At 33.9% G+C, this 16,567-nt stretch overlaps 1 protein-coding gene across 2 annotated transcripts in view; it reads right to left on the bottom strand.

The window, feature by feature from the left end:
- The window catches only part of CSMD1 (CUB and Sushi multiple domains 1), a 1,033,500-nt gene that overhangs the window by 168,659 nt on the left and 848,274 nt on the right, over window positions 1–16,567 (bottom strand). For both annotated transcript variants that reach the window (XM_015284920.4, XM_015284921.4), the window contains exons 25-26: window positions 13,090–13,216; window positions 9,822–10,024 (exon numbers count right to left, since the gene is read on the bottom strand). In XM_015284920.4, coding sequence (XP_015140406.2) covers window positions 9,822–10,024; window positions 13,090–13,216 — 330 coding nt within the window. The remainder of the gene's footprint in view (window positions 1–9,821; window positions 10,025–13,089; window positions 13,217–16,567) is intronic.

Genomic DNA, 16,567 nt, shown 5'->3' with positions numbered 1-16,567 from the left:
CAACAGTAATTTATATAGGGCAACTATATAATTGAAAATAGACCGAGGCTTTGTTTGAAACGTTAACAAATATACACACAAAAACACAAAAGAAAAATGGCTTATGGGTGGTTTGCTGCCACTGAGACTTGGTAGTCATTTTTGTGAGGTTTGTTCTCCTCTAACAATCACTGCCAACTGTTTATGATGGAATAAGAACAAAGTGAGAACCTTATTAGAAATAACCTGCAAACCAGAGCCAAAAAACAGCTTCTAAAACAATTAAAAGGAAAGAAATATTTATTCAGATAAGACATTCAAGCTCTGCATTTCCGCTGACCGTTAGACCATTATGCAGAACACATGTGGACATCTGCACACTGACACAGAAATTTAGGTGTCTTCACCTGAGATTGCATTAAATATGTATACATATATATATATATATATTTTTAAGGAAAGTATCAGACTTTACAATGTTGGCTGTGGTTTTACATTAATTAATTACATTTTCATTCACTTCATTTTTTTTGAAAGGTCTGAAAAGTTTTTAAAATTAAGGAACGCTATGAATGATGTATGTTAGTGATCTTTCTGCTCTGCTTATACATTTTTTTTCCATTTTATTCTCTGTTTCACTCCTTGGGAACACTATTATTTCATTTTAAAAATACATATATTATATATATAATAAATATATATATATACATATAGATTTTATACATATACACATATTTATATACTTATACATATATGTATGTATATAATATGTATATAAATAAATAAATATATACATATATTTAAGTTTAGTTTATTTCAAATATTACAACTCAAAGGCTTCCACAAGGAGAGAAAAAAATGCTACTACCACCATAATGCAACCTTTGTGACCAAAATGTACAGGAAGTCAATTTTCACTATTATTGGCTGCATCCACTCCTTCCCTTCATACCAAAAAGCTATACCACTACATGAAACAGCAACAGCAACTAAACATTTGCAAAACTCAAAGAGACAGATACTAATTTGTACAAACGAAAAATTCTTATTTTTTCAAGCCTGAGACAATTAATGTGGGTTTGGTGTTTTTAGCCTTTTGAAATCAAAACTGTCAGTTAATGTTATCCTAATAAGAAAATTAAAATCTCACTGGAAGTTACTTGCAATAAAACCCTAATTTGTATTGACCTGAGGTGATCTTCTGAAATAATTAAATTATTCATCTACTTGTTTTCATTGTGCTCTGGTGTAAATGTATTCTATATTTGCAGGAAGGAGAAAAGTTGAAAAAAATAATGAGCAGAATGAGAAACAAGACAAGATTAAAAGGAGGACCTTATTAATGTGGTTTTATGTGTACAGTAGCAAATATGTGACCATTGGGAAAAATCACTGAAATTATGAAACATCCCTACATCAGAATTCATGGGTTATGATAGCTAAAATACTATACAGAAATGTTATTTATCATTTTATTATTAATCATTTTTTTCTCTTTTTTTTTTTCCCACTCCAAAATAATATAGTTTACATACCTTGAGATGGTTCCTTTTGTAAATTAAGTAAAAGACAATTGAAGTTGTTTTTTTTTTGTTGTTGTTTGGTTTTTTTGTTTTTTTTGTTTTTTTTGACATTGGTAGAATTTTTCACCAGAATTTATAAGCATCAGTCCAAGAACTAAGGTAGTGGCTATTACTACTAACAAGTATCATCTAAGCACTCCCCAGGAACCACCCTGACAATTTAAGTGACATTCCATATTAGTGCAGTTTACTAAATGTATATGTGAGCACAGGGGAAGGGAAGCACTGTCATGACCTCAGAGAAGTTATTTCCTACTTGATAGATAATAGTAGCTCAAAAAATGGATCACTAGTGCATATCAGTTAAAAAAGCAAATTGTTTTTTGAAGTGTATCCACGTAAGTCAATCTCATTAGCAAGTACCTTTTTTCAAAAAAAAAAAAAAAATTAATATCTTTTTTTTTCTTAAAAATCTTCAGCAATCAACAATTATTCACAGTCTGACTGAGTCAAGTATGCACCAATTACTAAGGACTGATTAAAATTTAATAATAAATAAAATAATAATTAAAATTTATTTCACTGTTAATCACTATTTCTCATACAGAAGAGAAACACCAAAACATTCTTAACATTTTTGTTCTTGCAGCCTCTGAAGCCATTTTCTGTATTTGAAAACAGCAGCTTTTTTATCATGCCAAGTACGCTTGATCCTAATTAAATCAAACATCAGACATTTAAACACTGATGTGTCATCTAGAAAAGCGAACATTTAGACAGGCTGTCAACTTTTCAACAGATCTCATTTTCAAGTTGTTTTACATCACAAGGTTTCCAAGAGGTTCTGTAACTGCACAAAAATTACAAGTTTACCATTACTTCATTTGGTATTGAGAAAGTATCTAAAGGTCATAAGTGTTATACACCTTAATAAGTTATCCAGAAATTAAGAATCACCAATTCTTCCATCATCTATCTCACTTCATAAGAGGCTCTTTTCTTCTCAAACCACATACTGATATAAAGGCATATAATTAAAAGCTATCATATGTAAGTATGGGAATGGGTATTTTTGTGCTGTGATGTAACAACACCATATAATTTTTTTTTTAAACTGAGGAATTCAGAGACTTAAAGCTGAACACAGCAAGGATCATAGAAGTATATATTTTGGAAAATAACATTAAGATCATTAAGAACATTAAGTCCAACCATCCATCTGACCTAACACATTCTATCATTAAAACAAGCACTTTAATGTCACATCCATGTGCCTCTTAAACACCGTGGGGACTTCACTACTGCCATGAGAAGCCCAGCTTGACCATTATCTCCATGAAGAAGTTCTTAATATCCAAACTAAACCTCCTCTGGTGTAACCTGAAACCTCACGTCATTACTTCTCATCTGAGAAAAGAGATCAACACCCACCTCACTCTAACATCCCTTCAAGTACTCACAGAGAAATGAGATCTCCTGTCAGCCTCTTCCTTTCCAGACTAAACAAAGTCAGTTCGCTCAGACACTTCTCACATGTCTTCCATTCTAGTCCCTTCACCAGCTTCTCTACACATTCTCGAATAACTCAACCATCTTGTAGTAAGCAGCCCAAAACTGAACACATATTTAAAGTACTGCCTACAAACAGACAATCACTGTCCTGGTTCTGCTTGCCCACAATATTTCTGATGTAACTAGGATGCTGTTAGCCTTCTTGGTCACTTGGGCATATTGCTTGCTCATGTTAAGCTGACTGATAATCAGCATCCCCAGGTTCTTCTCTGTGCAGTAACTTTCCACTCACCTTCCCCAGGCCTTGTTGTTCTTGTGATCCAAGTGAAGGACTTGGCACTCACCCCTGCTGAGTGTCATCTGAGTGGATGCAGCCCATTTAGCCAGTCTATCCAGATCCCTCTGCAAGGCCTGCCTGACCTTAAGTAGATCAACACTCCTGCCTAACTCAGTATCATTTGAGAACATACTAAGGGTGCACTGAAACATCTCAACCAGATCACCGATAAAAATGTTGAACAAAATTGGCCCCAAGACTGAGCCCTGGGGAGTATCACTTGTGACCAATCACCAAGTGGATCGAACACTATCCACGACTTTTTAAGCCTGGGTATTCACCTAGTTCTTCACCCAGCAAATCATACACCTGTCCAAGCCCCGAGTAGCCAGACTCTCCAGCAGAACTCTGTGGGAAATTTAGTATCAAATTAAAACAGCATTAAATAAAAATACACATGATAGAAAGCAGGAAAAGAAATAACTACATTTTTGACTGAAGGATGCTAGGTCAAATCAAAATTCGATAGCAAGACTTTCTTTTTAGACATGATTGAAAAGAATTAAGGTCTTTTACAACCTCAGTGATTCATTGATTCTGAAATAACACAACCAGGAGAAGGTATTTGAATTCTGTTAACTGGCAAAGAACTCTTTTGCCGCTTACCAGTTCTTGTCCACATGTTCTATGCAGTAACCTACAAAATACTCAGTGTTAATAGAGTCTTACTCTGTACAGATTTCCCTTCTCCTTATCACTGTCTCTTCTGCTTAGGGTAAGACATGCATGTGTATACAGATGATAGAATTAGTGTAAGAAGAATGGGAAGCTGGAAAAAACAAAGGTATCTAGGGAGTCTTCAGATCTTCATGTGTTGGCAGGCACTGTGTTAAACCTCTCTATTCTGAATTTAATAATCTTACAGAATCTCATTTTGGATTTTATTTTGGATTTAGCCCCCAAACTGCCTTTTCAAAGTTGACTTAAAACACCACTGATAATCAATAGCTTACTGTTTTTGAGAACATGACTCACTGTATATCTGTGTCTGTAGCCTTGTGATCAGTATGTTAGAGTTGTTCCTAATTTATCTTTCACCTGAAGGACACTTCATCTTTTATCATTTTGTTTAGCCTGTAATGTATTGTACAAAAATATATATATATAAATAAATAAAAATCACCTTTCTCAATATTGTTTGCATTCTGCCTGTGGTTAACAATCATGTAAGCATTTCTTTCAGTATTTTGCTAAAGACACTCCCTTTATTTTTTTTCACTTCACATGGTTACAATAATTATGAAGACTTTTCAAGAGTTAGGATAGTAAATTGCAGGCACTGCACAGTCTTCACATGTTTTGACAGAAGAGCTTGCACAACAGACTTGAGAAGGATTTTGGCGTATCAAAGGCAAGACACTGTACATAGGTGCAGTGGAGCAGCTCTTGCCTGACATGGTATCATTCCTTTGTTATCTATGTGTCTGGTCCATGATTCTGGGGAGAGCTACCACAACATAATTTATCTTTTATCTATAGATTGTGTAGGAGCATAGCAATGTATCATCCCTCTGTTATCTGTACAATCTGTACATACAGACGTGAGACAATCAGGCCTCCCTTGGCCATTGCCACTGCTCCTGTAACATGCCTAACTGACAAAGGTATGAATATGTGCTATGAGGGAAAGAGGAAGGAGTAGTACAACTGAATCATAGCCCCAGAAAACAACAGAAAAAGACCTGAATCATGGAAAATTACTGACAAAAGTGAATAATCTCATGTTCCTATAAAAAGCAATCCTAAACAAGAACCCTTTGAGCTCTTCAGAAAACCAGCAATCTGTGATCCTTGATCTCCCCGGACTGGGACGCTTGCATGGGTAGATTTCTCAAGATTCACCACTGAGAGACTTTAACAAAGAGAAGCCTTCTTTAGGTCAGACACCGTTGAAAGGGGGGATGAGCAACAGCTCAATACTGGAGGAAAAGGTTATCAAACAAGCAGCTGAGTTTAGAAACCTCCCACATTCCTGAATCTAAACAAGTCATTGTATTTGATTATAGTAAATTCTGTTGAACAATTGTGTCAGATTGTCTGATGATTAAGTGCTGATTGAGTGCTACTAAGAATCACACAGTCTATTCTCATGACTTACCATAGAATTATTAATAAAAACTAAACTGCTGCTCAATCAGACTTGTGTAAAAATCTGTTCCAGAAACCCAAATACTGACTCTTTTATTATGTCTGAAATATGAAAGTTCAGAAGTTTGAAGTAGATAACTAAAGTAACCAAAGCTTCATTTCTCTTTATTTCTACAGGAACCAAATGAAGAACGGCTACTTTTCATGAGACTTGGGATGCCTTAACCACGCTATGGATTAGATTAGGGATACAAATTATTTTTCATACTAATTAAACTAATTTATTGTAAGCATGTAATGCAACATTTAGAGCATTGGAGAAAGCAGAAGAGGAAACTAAACTATAAAGAATGCTTAGGCTACAGACTTAATCATCATCATAGAGAATCTTGAATTCTCTATTTTAACTAAAGTTGTCTTAATGCTTTTTCTTTTCCTTTGAACTCAAAATTCTGTAGCCATATAGTAAGGCACATATGCGATTCTGCATATATACATTTCTTTTAAAATGGATTTTTCTTCTAACTCTCTTTTCTCAGTAATTCAGTCATGCATCAACCTGGAACAATCATGTGGTGAAACCCAGAAATGAAAATTCTGTCACTGAACCGTTTATACTTAAATATAACAACTCAAACTATTAGGCAAGTAATTAAGATTTGTCTCAGCAATCAGGAAACAACATACAAGACAAAAAAACTCTGCAGTTCAAGATATGTACCATAGTTACCATAAGAATTTCTGTAAGCAGACATGTGGAATTACAAAACCGGACAGAAGCAGATATTACTGCTTAAAAAAAAAATTGACAGATTAAGCACAATGTCTTTAGGAACTATAAGAAACAGAACCATTGATGCTTAAGGTCTTTTCAGAGGAAAAAAAGGTCAACAGATATGTCAACATCAGAAACATCAATTTCCAAATAACAGTTCTAATTAACTCATTGGTATAAGTTGCTTATTTTTTTATCACAATTGATTATTTGTGTTGTTAACCTAATGGTTTAGTCAGAAATGTTCTCTCTTCATTTCTTTTCTCTACTTCAAAGCAAACTTTATAAATGTTGAGAAAGCAAACAAACAGCAGAACAAACAAATTTGGGCTAAACCAACCATACAGATGCCATCATTTAATATCTGTCATTTAACAAAATAAATGGTTGAAGCTGTTTCAGTAATTCAAAAATATTACAAAGAAACTGAGGAAAAAAATTAATGAAGTATCAGACATTTTTCCTGTTCTTCTGTATTAGCAGAAAGAGGTAATGTTTCTGTTCACATAGTTATATTGATCTTTAAGTGTATGCTTACAGAAGACCATAAGAGAAATGAGCAATGCCATAGAAACAGAGGTAGGCATAAAAAACAGTTGGGTCTGAATTTGAGACAAAATGTTTTTTTGCCATAAGAAATGTGAGAACAACCCTTTGCTATATTTCAGCTTTAAGGAGCAATATCTACAAACTCTGCTGAAGGACTATAAATGCATCAATTCATTAGGGCCATGAGGATGATCAGAGGGCTACAGCGTGTCTCTTTCAAAGACAAGCTGAGAGAATTGGGCTTGTTCAGCTTGGAGAAGAGAAGGCTCCATCAGGACCTCATTTCAGTACTTAAAGAGAGCGTATCAACAGGAGGGAAATTTAGAATTTAATTTTAATTTAGAATTTAATTAACAGTTTACATGTGTAGATAGTGATAGGAAAGGGGAAATGGCTTTAAACTGAAAGATGGGGTATTTAGATTAGATGCCAGGGAGAAATTTTTTACCGAGAGTCTGGTGATGTGCTGGAACAGGATGCCCAGAGAAGTTGTAGAAGCCCCATTCCTGGAGGTGTTTAAGGTCAGCTTGTATAGGGTCCTGGGCAACCTGATCTAGTGCCTCATTCAGTAGTTGGTAACCCTGTTTGTGGGAGGGGTTTGGAACTAGATGATCTGAGGTCCCTTCCAATCAAAACCATTCCATGATTCTATGACAAGTAAGTTGTGTTAGCTTATTATATAAGATACAAGAGAACATGGTTGCTTCTAATATGGCAGATTTCCAGTGAACTAGACTTATAGCTGACAGAAAGAACAAGGCAATTTCAGACCAAAGTTTATCCTCTTTACTTTAGACACTTAGGACAGAATTAATCCAGGTTAGAAAACTTCATTTTCATGATTAACTTAGGTGGGAAGTTTTTGCTACTAGTACCTATGTGTGTTCAGAAAAAGGAAGTCGATTATCAAATATGTCTATACCCTTCTTGTGTTCACTTTCTGTATCATGACAAGAAAGCTGGTTGACATCCCTGGCTTCTAATACATAGTTTTAATGTATTTAACCCCAAGAGTAAAGGTCAATTTTGTACAATGAAGTCCATTTTTTTGTCCTTTTATGCATGATTAAATGGTAATTAACTTTTAATGAAAAGCATTAGACTGATTATAATTAACATAATCACTCTTGTCAGTTCATGTCCTCATGCTCTGCATGCTGAGCTGAGTGGGCAAGACAAAGGCACTTTTAATAGCATTCAAATGTTTTGTGAGCTTCAGCTATTTATATTCTTCCATTAAAAATATATGTAATGACATATACAAAAATATATGTAATGACATATACAGGTAACTATTTTCTGATCCATTTCATACTATACTTTCATTGAAAAGTTTTTTTAGGCAGATGCTATAATAGCACTCTCGAATGTACAGAATGAAAGTAAACAGCATGCTTGCAGTACTGTGAAACAAATTCTCCACCAAAGACTAGCAATTCAATGCTTTGTTTTTAAGCTGCTCATTTGACTTGATACTCTCATATGTATATCCTTCATATGATGCTGTAAGTGGATGTTTATTGACATAGACACTTATCCCAACTGCATAACCCAATACAGAATTTGCATGCATAAAAATTCTAGATTCCTGAAGGTTTTCCAAGGCCGTGGAATTATTCATTTGAAGATAACTTTTTGGTAGGTAATTTATGTTTAAATACAATATACTCATTAATAAAAGTGTGACCTGAAAATCCATCACACAGTAACAGAGACTCAAAACTCAAGCAGTTACTGTCATAGAAATTGTAATTAAACATCATCTGAGATCACCAAAAAAAAAGTTTAAGTAACTGAAGATTACTCCATGCATAATGTTAGGAACTACTACTGCAGTGGATTTTCAACATTCTTTGCAGCTTTGTTATAAACAGAGATACAGTTGATCACATGATGAATACTAAAGCATTCAAAGATCCTCACATATTCATAGATTTGTCAGTTTGAATCTCGAGATCGTGGTGGTCTGCTTATGGCCTCAAGGAGACTAAATAAATTAAGCTCTCATTCTTAGATGAAATATTTTAGCATTTACATTATATATTCCGTAAACCCTACTTTTCATTCCTTGCAATCAAAAAATAAGTAGAACATTCTACTTGCCAAGCAGGGTGAATGAAACTTTAATATCATGTTCCTTTTATTTGAGATGAGACATTTAGTTCTTCATCACTAATCCCAGTTAATTCCAGTAAGACATATGCTGCAATTGCTAGCAAAATCACTGAGTACATCCATCAGGTATAATGAGATGACAAAATCAGTTCTTCACCCTTAAGTCCTTAAACCGTCTCATATTTACTAAAAGTATCACTGAAGGTCAAAGAATTTGATTCGGCAACATGTCAGCACAAAGTTTAAATATATCCCTTCTTTCAAAATATATAAGTGAAATTATACCTTTTTCTCTTTGCATAACATAACATGTTTGCTAACACGAGTTTAAAAAAAAAAAAAAAAAAAGAACACAATTCATTTCCACAAATGTGGAAAACAACATTGAATTGTTTGAAGAAGTTAAATTTTATATACTGTAGCAGCATATTGTATTGCAAACAAATCAGAAATTTTAGTGATATTTCTCTTTTAATTCAACTTGCATACTTTTAACTAGGTATGTTAGGACTATTTTAAGTGTCTGTGGTTTGGGACACAACATTTAGAAAGTAAATAGGTATAATTTAAATTCATTTAAATTCCAGTAAACTCCTGAAGTATATTTTCTTATTCAGAAATAACAACTGAAAGCTTATTTGTGTCCTTTACTAAACAACAGCACTTACAGGGATTTTAAATAACTGTCTTACTCCCATGGATCTAATTAGATAATACTGGGTATGGTATTTCAATATATACCAACAAATAAGAAAACTTACAGATACAAAACAAACACAAACAATTCACCCTAGTTGTACTTTCTGCATAAGGATGTAGAATTATAATAATATAACTTTTTTTCAAAGACTGAGAAAGCTGTAAAATAGTAAAGTATATAAGGATAATACATACAAATGTTGTAAATAATTATTGATATTGAGATGTAAAAGTATTTACATACTTGAAAATTGGATGGAGAAGCCTGATTTGCTGATGAAGAAGTCACTGTCAAACTGTAATGTCAGTGAGTTGAAAGTGCTGTGAATATCCTCTGGAAGGGCTGAGCCACTCCACTCTTTAAGCAATATGCTGCTTTCAATGGGCCCATCCCATACCTTCAAGATGTCATGAGCAACTTCAGTGTCAAAAACAATAAAATGCAGACTGCAAAGAAAAAGTAAAAGTCCTGTACATTACTTATTAAATGCAATTACATAAAACTCAAAGCAATCATACCCAAATTGTTCTTGGTTTAGAGATGCTGTTTATGTTTCAATACTGAAGAAGGCCTGGTTATCCTAGAATAATTTGTCCTTTTTTTCCTGTTGAGTGAGCTGATTGAGAAAGATTTTCAAGAATGCTATGGTATTTGGCAGAATCTTTGTATTGACTTCAAGTTCAGACTGTGTATTTTTACATTGAAGAAATTAAATAGCTAAACATCAAAAACAGTTGTTTTTTGTTTTAAACAGTTGATATTTCTTCATTGCATTTGTAATTAATTGGAAATTCTTAATTTGTCATTTAAATGTAAATTGTATATGAAAATTGCCTGTGATAGGCTGAATTAATTATATGGCTTAATGAAATGGGATTAAAAATCAAAAAGTAAACACAGAAAAATACTTTCCAGTAGATAACTTCTTATTTATTTCTAATGTTTTGCTGACTTAATTTTAAAAACAAATTATTTTCATTTAAAAGATCGGTTCAAACTATTGTCCATATAAATTGAATAATGAAACACCTTACTGTTTGTGAACTTTGTGCACAAAATAAAACATAGCTAATATTGTGAAGAAATATATCTCCGCTGTATATCATTAACTATGTTAGTCTCAAAAATTGTTTTTAATTACAACAATTAGTATTATATTGATTAGATGTTAAATATTTTGTACATTTTTGCACTCACAGCAACTTGCTGTTAGTAGTGGAAAAACTAACTTATTAAACAGAATTTGACATTTCATAGTTTTTAGTGTGCTACTACAGCAAAACCGAGCTGAAAGAATCTTTAGATATTCATATTCCTTCAATTCTGAAGCAATTTAGCTATATATATGACAGTCTTTTTTGTAAATTGAACTCAAAGAAAAACTGCTTTGAAAACTTAGAATAGAATAGTAGAACTATACAATCATTTGAGTTGAAACGGACCTTTGAAAGGGTAGATAACAGCAAGACAAGGGGAAACGGTTTTAAGTTGAAAGAGGGAAGATTTAGGTTGGATGTTAGGGGGAAGTTCTTTACCAGGAGAGTGGTGAGGTGCTGGAATGGGCTGCCCAGAGAGGTTGTGTATGCCTCGTCCCTGGAGGTGTTTATGGCCAGGTTGGATGGGGCCCTGGGCAACCTGGTCTAGTAAATGGGGAGGTTGGTGGCCCTGTCTGGCAGGGGGGTTGGAGATTCATGATCCTTGAGGTCCCTTCCAACCCAGGCCATTCTGTGATTCTGTGTGACCTTTAAAGGTCATGTAGTCCAATTCCTCTGCAACAAACAGGGACACTACAGCTAGATCAGGCTGCTCAGAACTCTGTCCAGTCTGAATTTGGATGTCTCCAAGGACAGGGCATCTACTACCTCTCTAGACAACCTGTTCTAGTCCATGTACCACTACCCCTATTCTAAAAATCTTTTTTTCTTATATCCAATCTAAATCTCCTCTTTGTTAGTTTGAAACCATTTTCCCTTGTCCTCTTATAACAGACCCTGCTAAAGAGTTTGTTCTCTCTTATAGTCCTCCCTTTAAATACTGAAAGGTCACAAGCAAGAGCCTTCTCTTTTCCTAAATGAACAGATCCAACTCTCTCAGCCTGTCCACATAGGGAAGGTGTTCCATTACTTGGATCATTTTTGTAGCCCTCCTCTGGACATGCTCCAGCTGGTTCACATCTCTCCTGTAGTGAGGACTCCACATCTGGATGCAGTACTCCAGGTGAGATCTCATCAGCAGGGTAGAGGGCTAGGATCACCTCCCTTGACCTGCTGACCACACTTCTTTTGATGCAGCCCAGGATATGGTCGGCTTTCTGGGCTGTGAGGGCACATTCCTGGCTCATGTCTAGCCTCCCATCCACCAGTACCCCCAGGTCCTTTCTGGTAGGGCAGTGCTCAATTCTTTCATCCCCTATCTCTTACTGATAGTGGGCATTGCTGTGATCCAGGTGGAAGACCTTGTATTACCTTTTTCCTCGTAACTAAGTTATTGAATCTTTCCATTATCTTTCCATAAGCTATTATGGAAATGAAACTGTTTTGACTATTTTCTTGGTACGTTCATGCAGTTTTCAGCATTTATCCTTATTTTGTACATTAGTCACCACTCGTGTTTCCCTCATTTTGATGTAGTTTTCTTATTTCTTCCCTTTTTTGTTATGCTGCCTGATCTATAAGTCCTTATCTATTAAGCATTCCTTCAGTCTTGTTTCTTTTTATAAATCTCATTATTTCTATTAAACTTGTTCACTCTCAAGGTCTTCTGAGATATTGGTGGTCTTACTATTCAACTGATTATGGAAAAAAAATATGATACATACTTCAAAATGTTATATATCTTAATAATGATATTATGGAATAGAGCAGGAATAAGAAATGGAAACCCTGCAGAGTTGTTTAAAAAGCACTACAGGGCTCATATTCTCTGATACTCCTGTTAATTGTAAAAACTTCATCAAATTTCATGAGAGCTCTGAATAGATAATCAACAAGAACCAAGATGCCTGATGTCCAAGCATTCCTGGCAGAGACTCAGGCACTTTAGGATTGCTTGAGGTAATTTATTCAAGAAAGAAAGCTTTGATTAATTATATTCTATTCACAACAAATTATTGCATTGAATATGACAGTAAGTTAAAAAAAAAAAAAGTTACATTACAATGACTTACATTACAATGACTTGAAACCACAACTGACACTTCAGCTTGTTTACTGTTAGAAAAAGGCATAACAGCTTTGTCATACTGATGTTTTATACTCCATGCTGTTCAAAGGAATTCACAGTTAAGAGTTAGATGCCCAGCTATCCCCAGTACAGTTTAGGTATTGAGGTTCCCTGGAGGAATGGTACTCTTAAATGCTAGAATAACAAGGACCAATTTGATTAATGTAAAAAGGAGTTAATAAACAAACAAAACAAAACAAAACAAAATTGTAAAAGAGCATGAAAATGTATGGCACGGACTACAATTTACAAAATACTGAAATAATAAATATTGAAACTAAGTATATACCTTATTGTCTTTCCTGGATCTGCTTCAATTATCCAGGTACAATGAAGATTATTGTCATATGGTGCCGGGTAACCTGGGGACAAAATGCGCCCCGATGTAGCAGCATGAATTCGACCACCACATTCAGCTACAAAATACACAAGGATTGCATTATTACCATTATTTGAAGACCATAATATTTTGCATTTCCTTTTTTTTTTTTCTTTTTTTTCCTGTTCAGCATTTTAATGTCTTCTAAAAAGTAACAGATAATAACATCTCTGAAGTAGCATTATACTGCATATAATGAACTAGGACATTTATACAAATTAAAAATACACATATAGTGATTTTATTCCTCCTTTGTTGCAAAGCAATAAATCATACTTCTGCGATTAAGATGTTTTACAAGGAAGAGTACTTCAAAATGAAGATTACAGTCACAATTTTAGAAGGTCTCGGAAATGTGTCACCAAATGTTTGTCTTTCCTAAGTAGCACTGAATGCTGAAATACAGATTTTACACAGTTTCATTTTTTAATTAAAATCATTTTCTCCTTGTTCTAATGTCAAATTGCTTTCAGCTTAAAGGTGTCAAGTTACTTCTCTGTACCTTTAGGTTTAATTACATTTAGGTTTTATGTACATTTAATTTAATTAAATTTATTTACATTTAATTACAGTAAGGTATTATCTAGTAATTTACTTAGATATTTACAAATTTAAATGCCATATTCCCACCAAGCAAGAGAATAAAACAGAAAACTATGATTTGAGAGTATGAAATGTCTGGTTTTAACCATTTTTATTATCACAACTATCTTAAATTTGTGGAGAGACCTATTGCAGTGCAAAATATCCAGAATGAAATGATGCTGACTTTGCTTGTTTAGCAATGTAATGTGCCATTGTGTGGTCACTATAAAGCTGTGCCCTAATGAAAAAGGAACACCCTGTAACAGTAAGGCACTTTTGAAGAAAAAGAATTAGTGTCTCACCAGTTAAATAAAGTAATGCCTCTGAAGTCCTATCTTATTTACCCTAAACAGAGTTGCCTCACTAGTAGAGGCACTAAAAAACACTACAGGGTAGAATAACTCAAGCATAGCTGTCTATCACAATGTAAGACACAGACAATGAAACAAACATTACAGTGCGACCAAATAATTTACCAGCAACAACTCCTAACAAATAGTAAGTCCAATACTGAGTCACTGCTGACAACCAAATTGTTACAGGGCAGGAAAATAAACTTAGAGGAAAAAAGGTGAGTGATTTACTTACCTATCCTGCTGTTTTGGCCACTCAAAACACAACATATTGTGAAGAGAACCACAGGAGAAAGCTACTCTAAAACTTTTTTTTTTTTTTCAAATATATCTATTCTGTAGGGTTTCAAGTAATTTTAATTATATAATCTCAGAATGTAATATTTGCCATGACAGCAATCTGCAACTAAAGAAATGATTGATACACTTCTTTACCAAGGAACTTATTTGGAAGATAAACAAGTGATATCAGAATTATTTAAACTCTATATTTTACCTGGGAAAAAGAAAAATTAACAAAAACAAAAAACAACAGCACCATCAGCAAAAAAAACAACCAACACTTAGAAGCAACTGAATAGCAAATCTTCTACAGCAATTCTGAACAAAAATACAGAAAAGAAATGAGCATACAGTAAAATCGCCACATCAAAGAATATGCTGCATTATATAAAGAACTAAAACTAACAGAATTGAACTAGCACTCAAAAAAAAAAAAAAAAAGTCATAGAGTACAAATTATAGGATTTTTTTTTTCCTTTTCGCTTAGAAAATGAAAACTAATGCTAAATCAATATAGCAGTGTATTATCAAAGATGAAAAGGTGTAGAAAATGTTGACTATGTATATGGGCTGGAATCACTGTAAAGCCAATTATGAACGTACATGTTACTGAAGCCAGCAGTAAACAACAAATGTTGACCTAAGATACAGAAGGAAAAAAGAAAGGGATCTGCACAAACATGGAAGTGTGCCTAGGTCATTCGAAGAGAGATCATTCGAAGTTCATGAGAACTTAAGCAAAAAGATGAAAAGTAAGCCAGTCAAATAAAAGAAGAAAAAGAAAACAGCATGGCACAAAATTGAAGAAAGAAAAGATCACATATATACCCCTCATTAAATAAAGAAATAAACATACAATCAAATAAATAAGTAAATGTACTGAAATGACCTGCAGAAGCCTATCTGAATTTCCAGGAATCTTCATGATGAATTTTTCTTCACACAGGACAGTAGAAAGAAAGGTAATAATTTAATGAATTTAATAGACTGATGAGAAAGGCATTCTAGAAAGATCCACTTTTAGAAGACTTTCGGAGAGAACGATCAGTATTTAATGGCCATCCATGTAGCTTGGAAGCTAGACACTTAAGAAAGATTTTTTTCACAAACTATTCCAAAGTCTTTGCAACAAAATACCATAAAGAAATATCTAGGAATACAAAGTACAAAGCAGAGGTGTAATGGGAAAAAAAAAAAAAAAAAAAAAAAAAAAAAAAAAAAAAAAAAAAAAAAAAAAAAAGACAGTAGCAATGATAAGTCGGATATTCAAGCTTAAAAGTATAATCAAGAAAAGAATAATATCAAGAAAAGTGGAAATAAAGGTAATGATATGGGATATTTCAACATCCCAAATATAGATTAGAAGACAAATCATCAATCTAAGGAAGGGAATTGGGTAGACTAATGAATTTATTTGCTTACTAAATTTGAAACTGATTCAGGTTCGTAGTTGTTGGTGAAAATGAACACAAGAAAAGACTCCAGAAAACAAACTTAGAGTAACTATTTAATTTAAATTAAACGGGGAGATAGACAAAGGTAGGACAAATTAAGAGTCCTCTCTTAAAAAGGTCAAACACTGATGAAAAGGATGCCACTCAAATTGAAAAACTTGAGAACTTAAATGTATAAGAAGCCAGGAACGTCTTTTGATTCAAACTTGAAAGTTATTTTGAACTGTCACACATACGTGTGTGTATATATATATACATATATTTATAATTTATATATATATAAGCATGTATACATTAACAGTTCCAGAACCTAGTACAAATAATAGCATCTCTACCAAGAGCAGAAATGCTCTTCATTGATGGTTTTTTTGTTGTTGTTGTTGTTTTTTTTTTCTGGCAGTTATCCTCTGGGTTAGCTAAAATTCTGAAAGGAAAGAAAGCCTGCTCTTTTTCAAACTGCAGGTCTGTGAATGTATCCAGAAAGACGCAGCTCCTGGAATTGAAAATGTGGCACACAATGCTGGAAAGGGTCAATGAGCAAGGATCCTGCAAGTCAGCTGAGTTTGCTGGAAGTAGTCAGTAGCTTACCTGTATCAGGTATCAGATTCAAAAGGTAAGCATTAGAAAGCACACAAAAAAGAAGGACTTTCTCGAGGACTCATGGGAACACCATCTGGAAACCTGAACTCAGAAAGTCACTGGTAATTGGTAGAC

This window comes from Gallus gallus, chromosome 3, assembly GCF_016699485.2.
Source record: "Gallus gallus isolate bGalGal1 chromosome 3, bGalGal1.mat.broiler.GRCg7b, whole genome shotgun sequence".
Lineage (NCBI taxonomy): Eukaryota > Metazoa > Chordata > Aves > Galliformes > Phasianidae > Gallus > Gallus gallus.
Note: the sequence above shows the minus strand (reverse complement) of the source record. Positions and strands in the feature narration are given on the sequence as shown.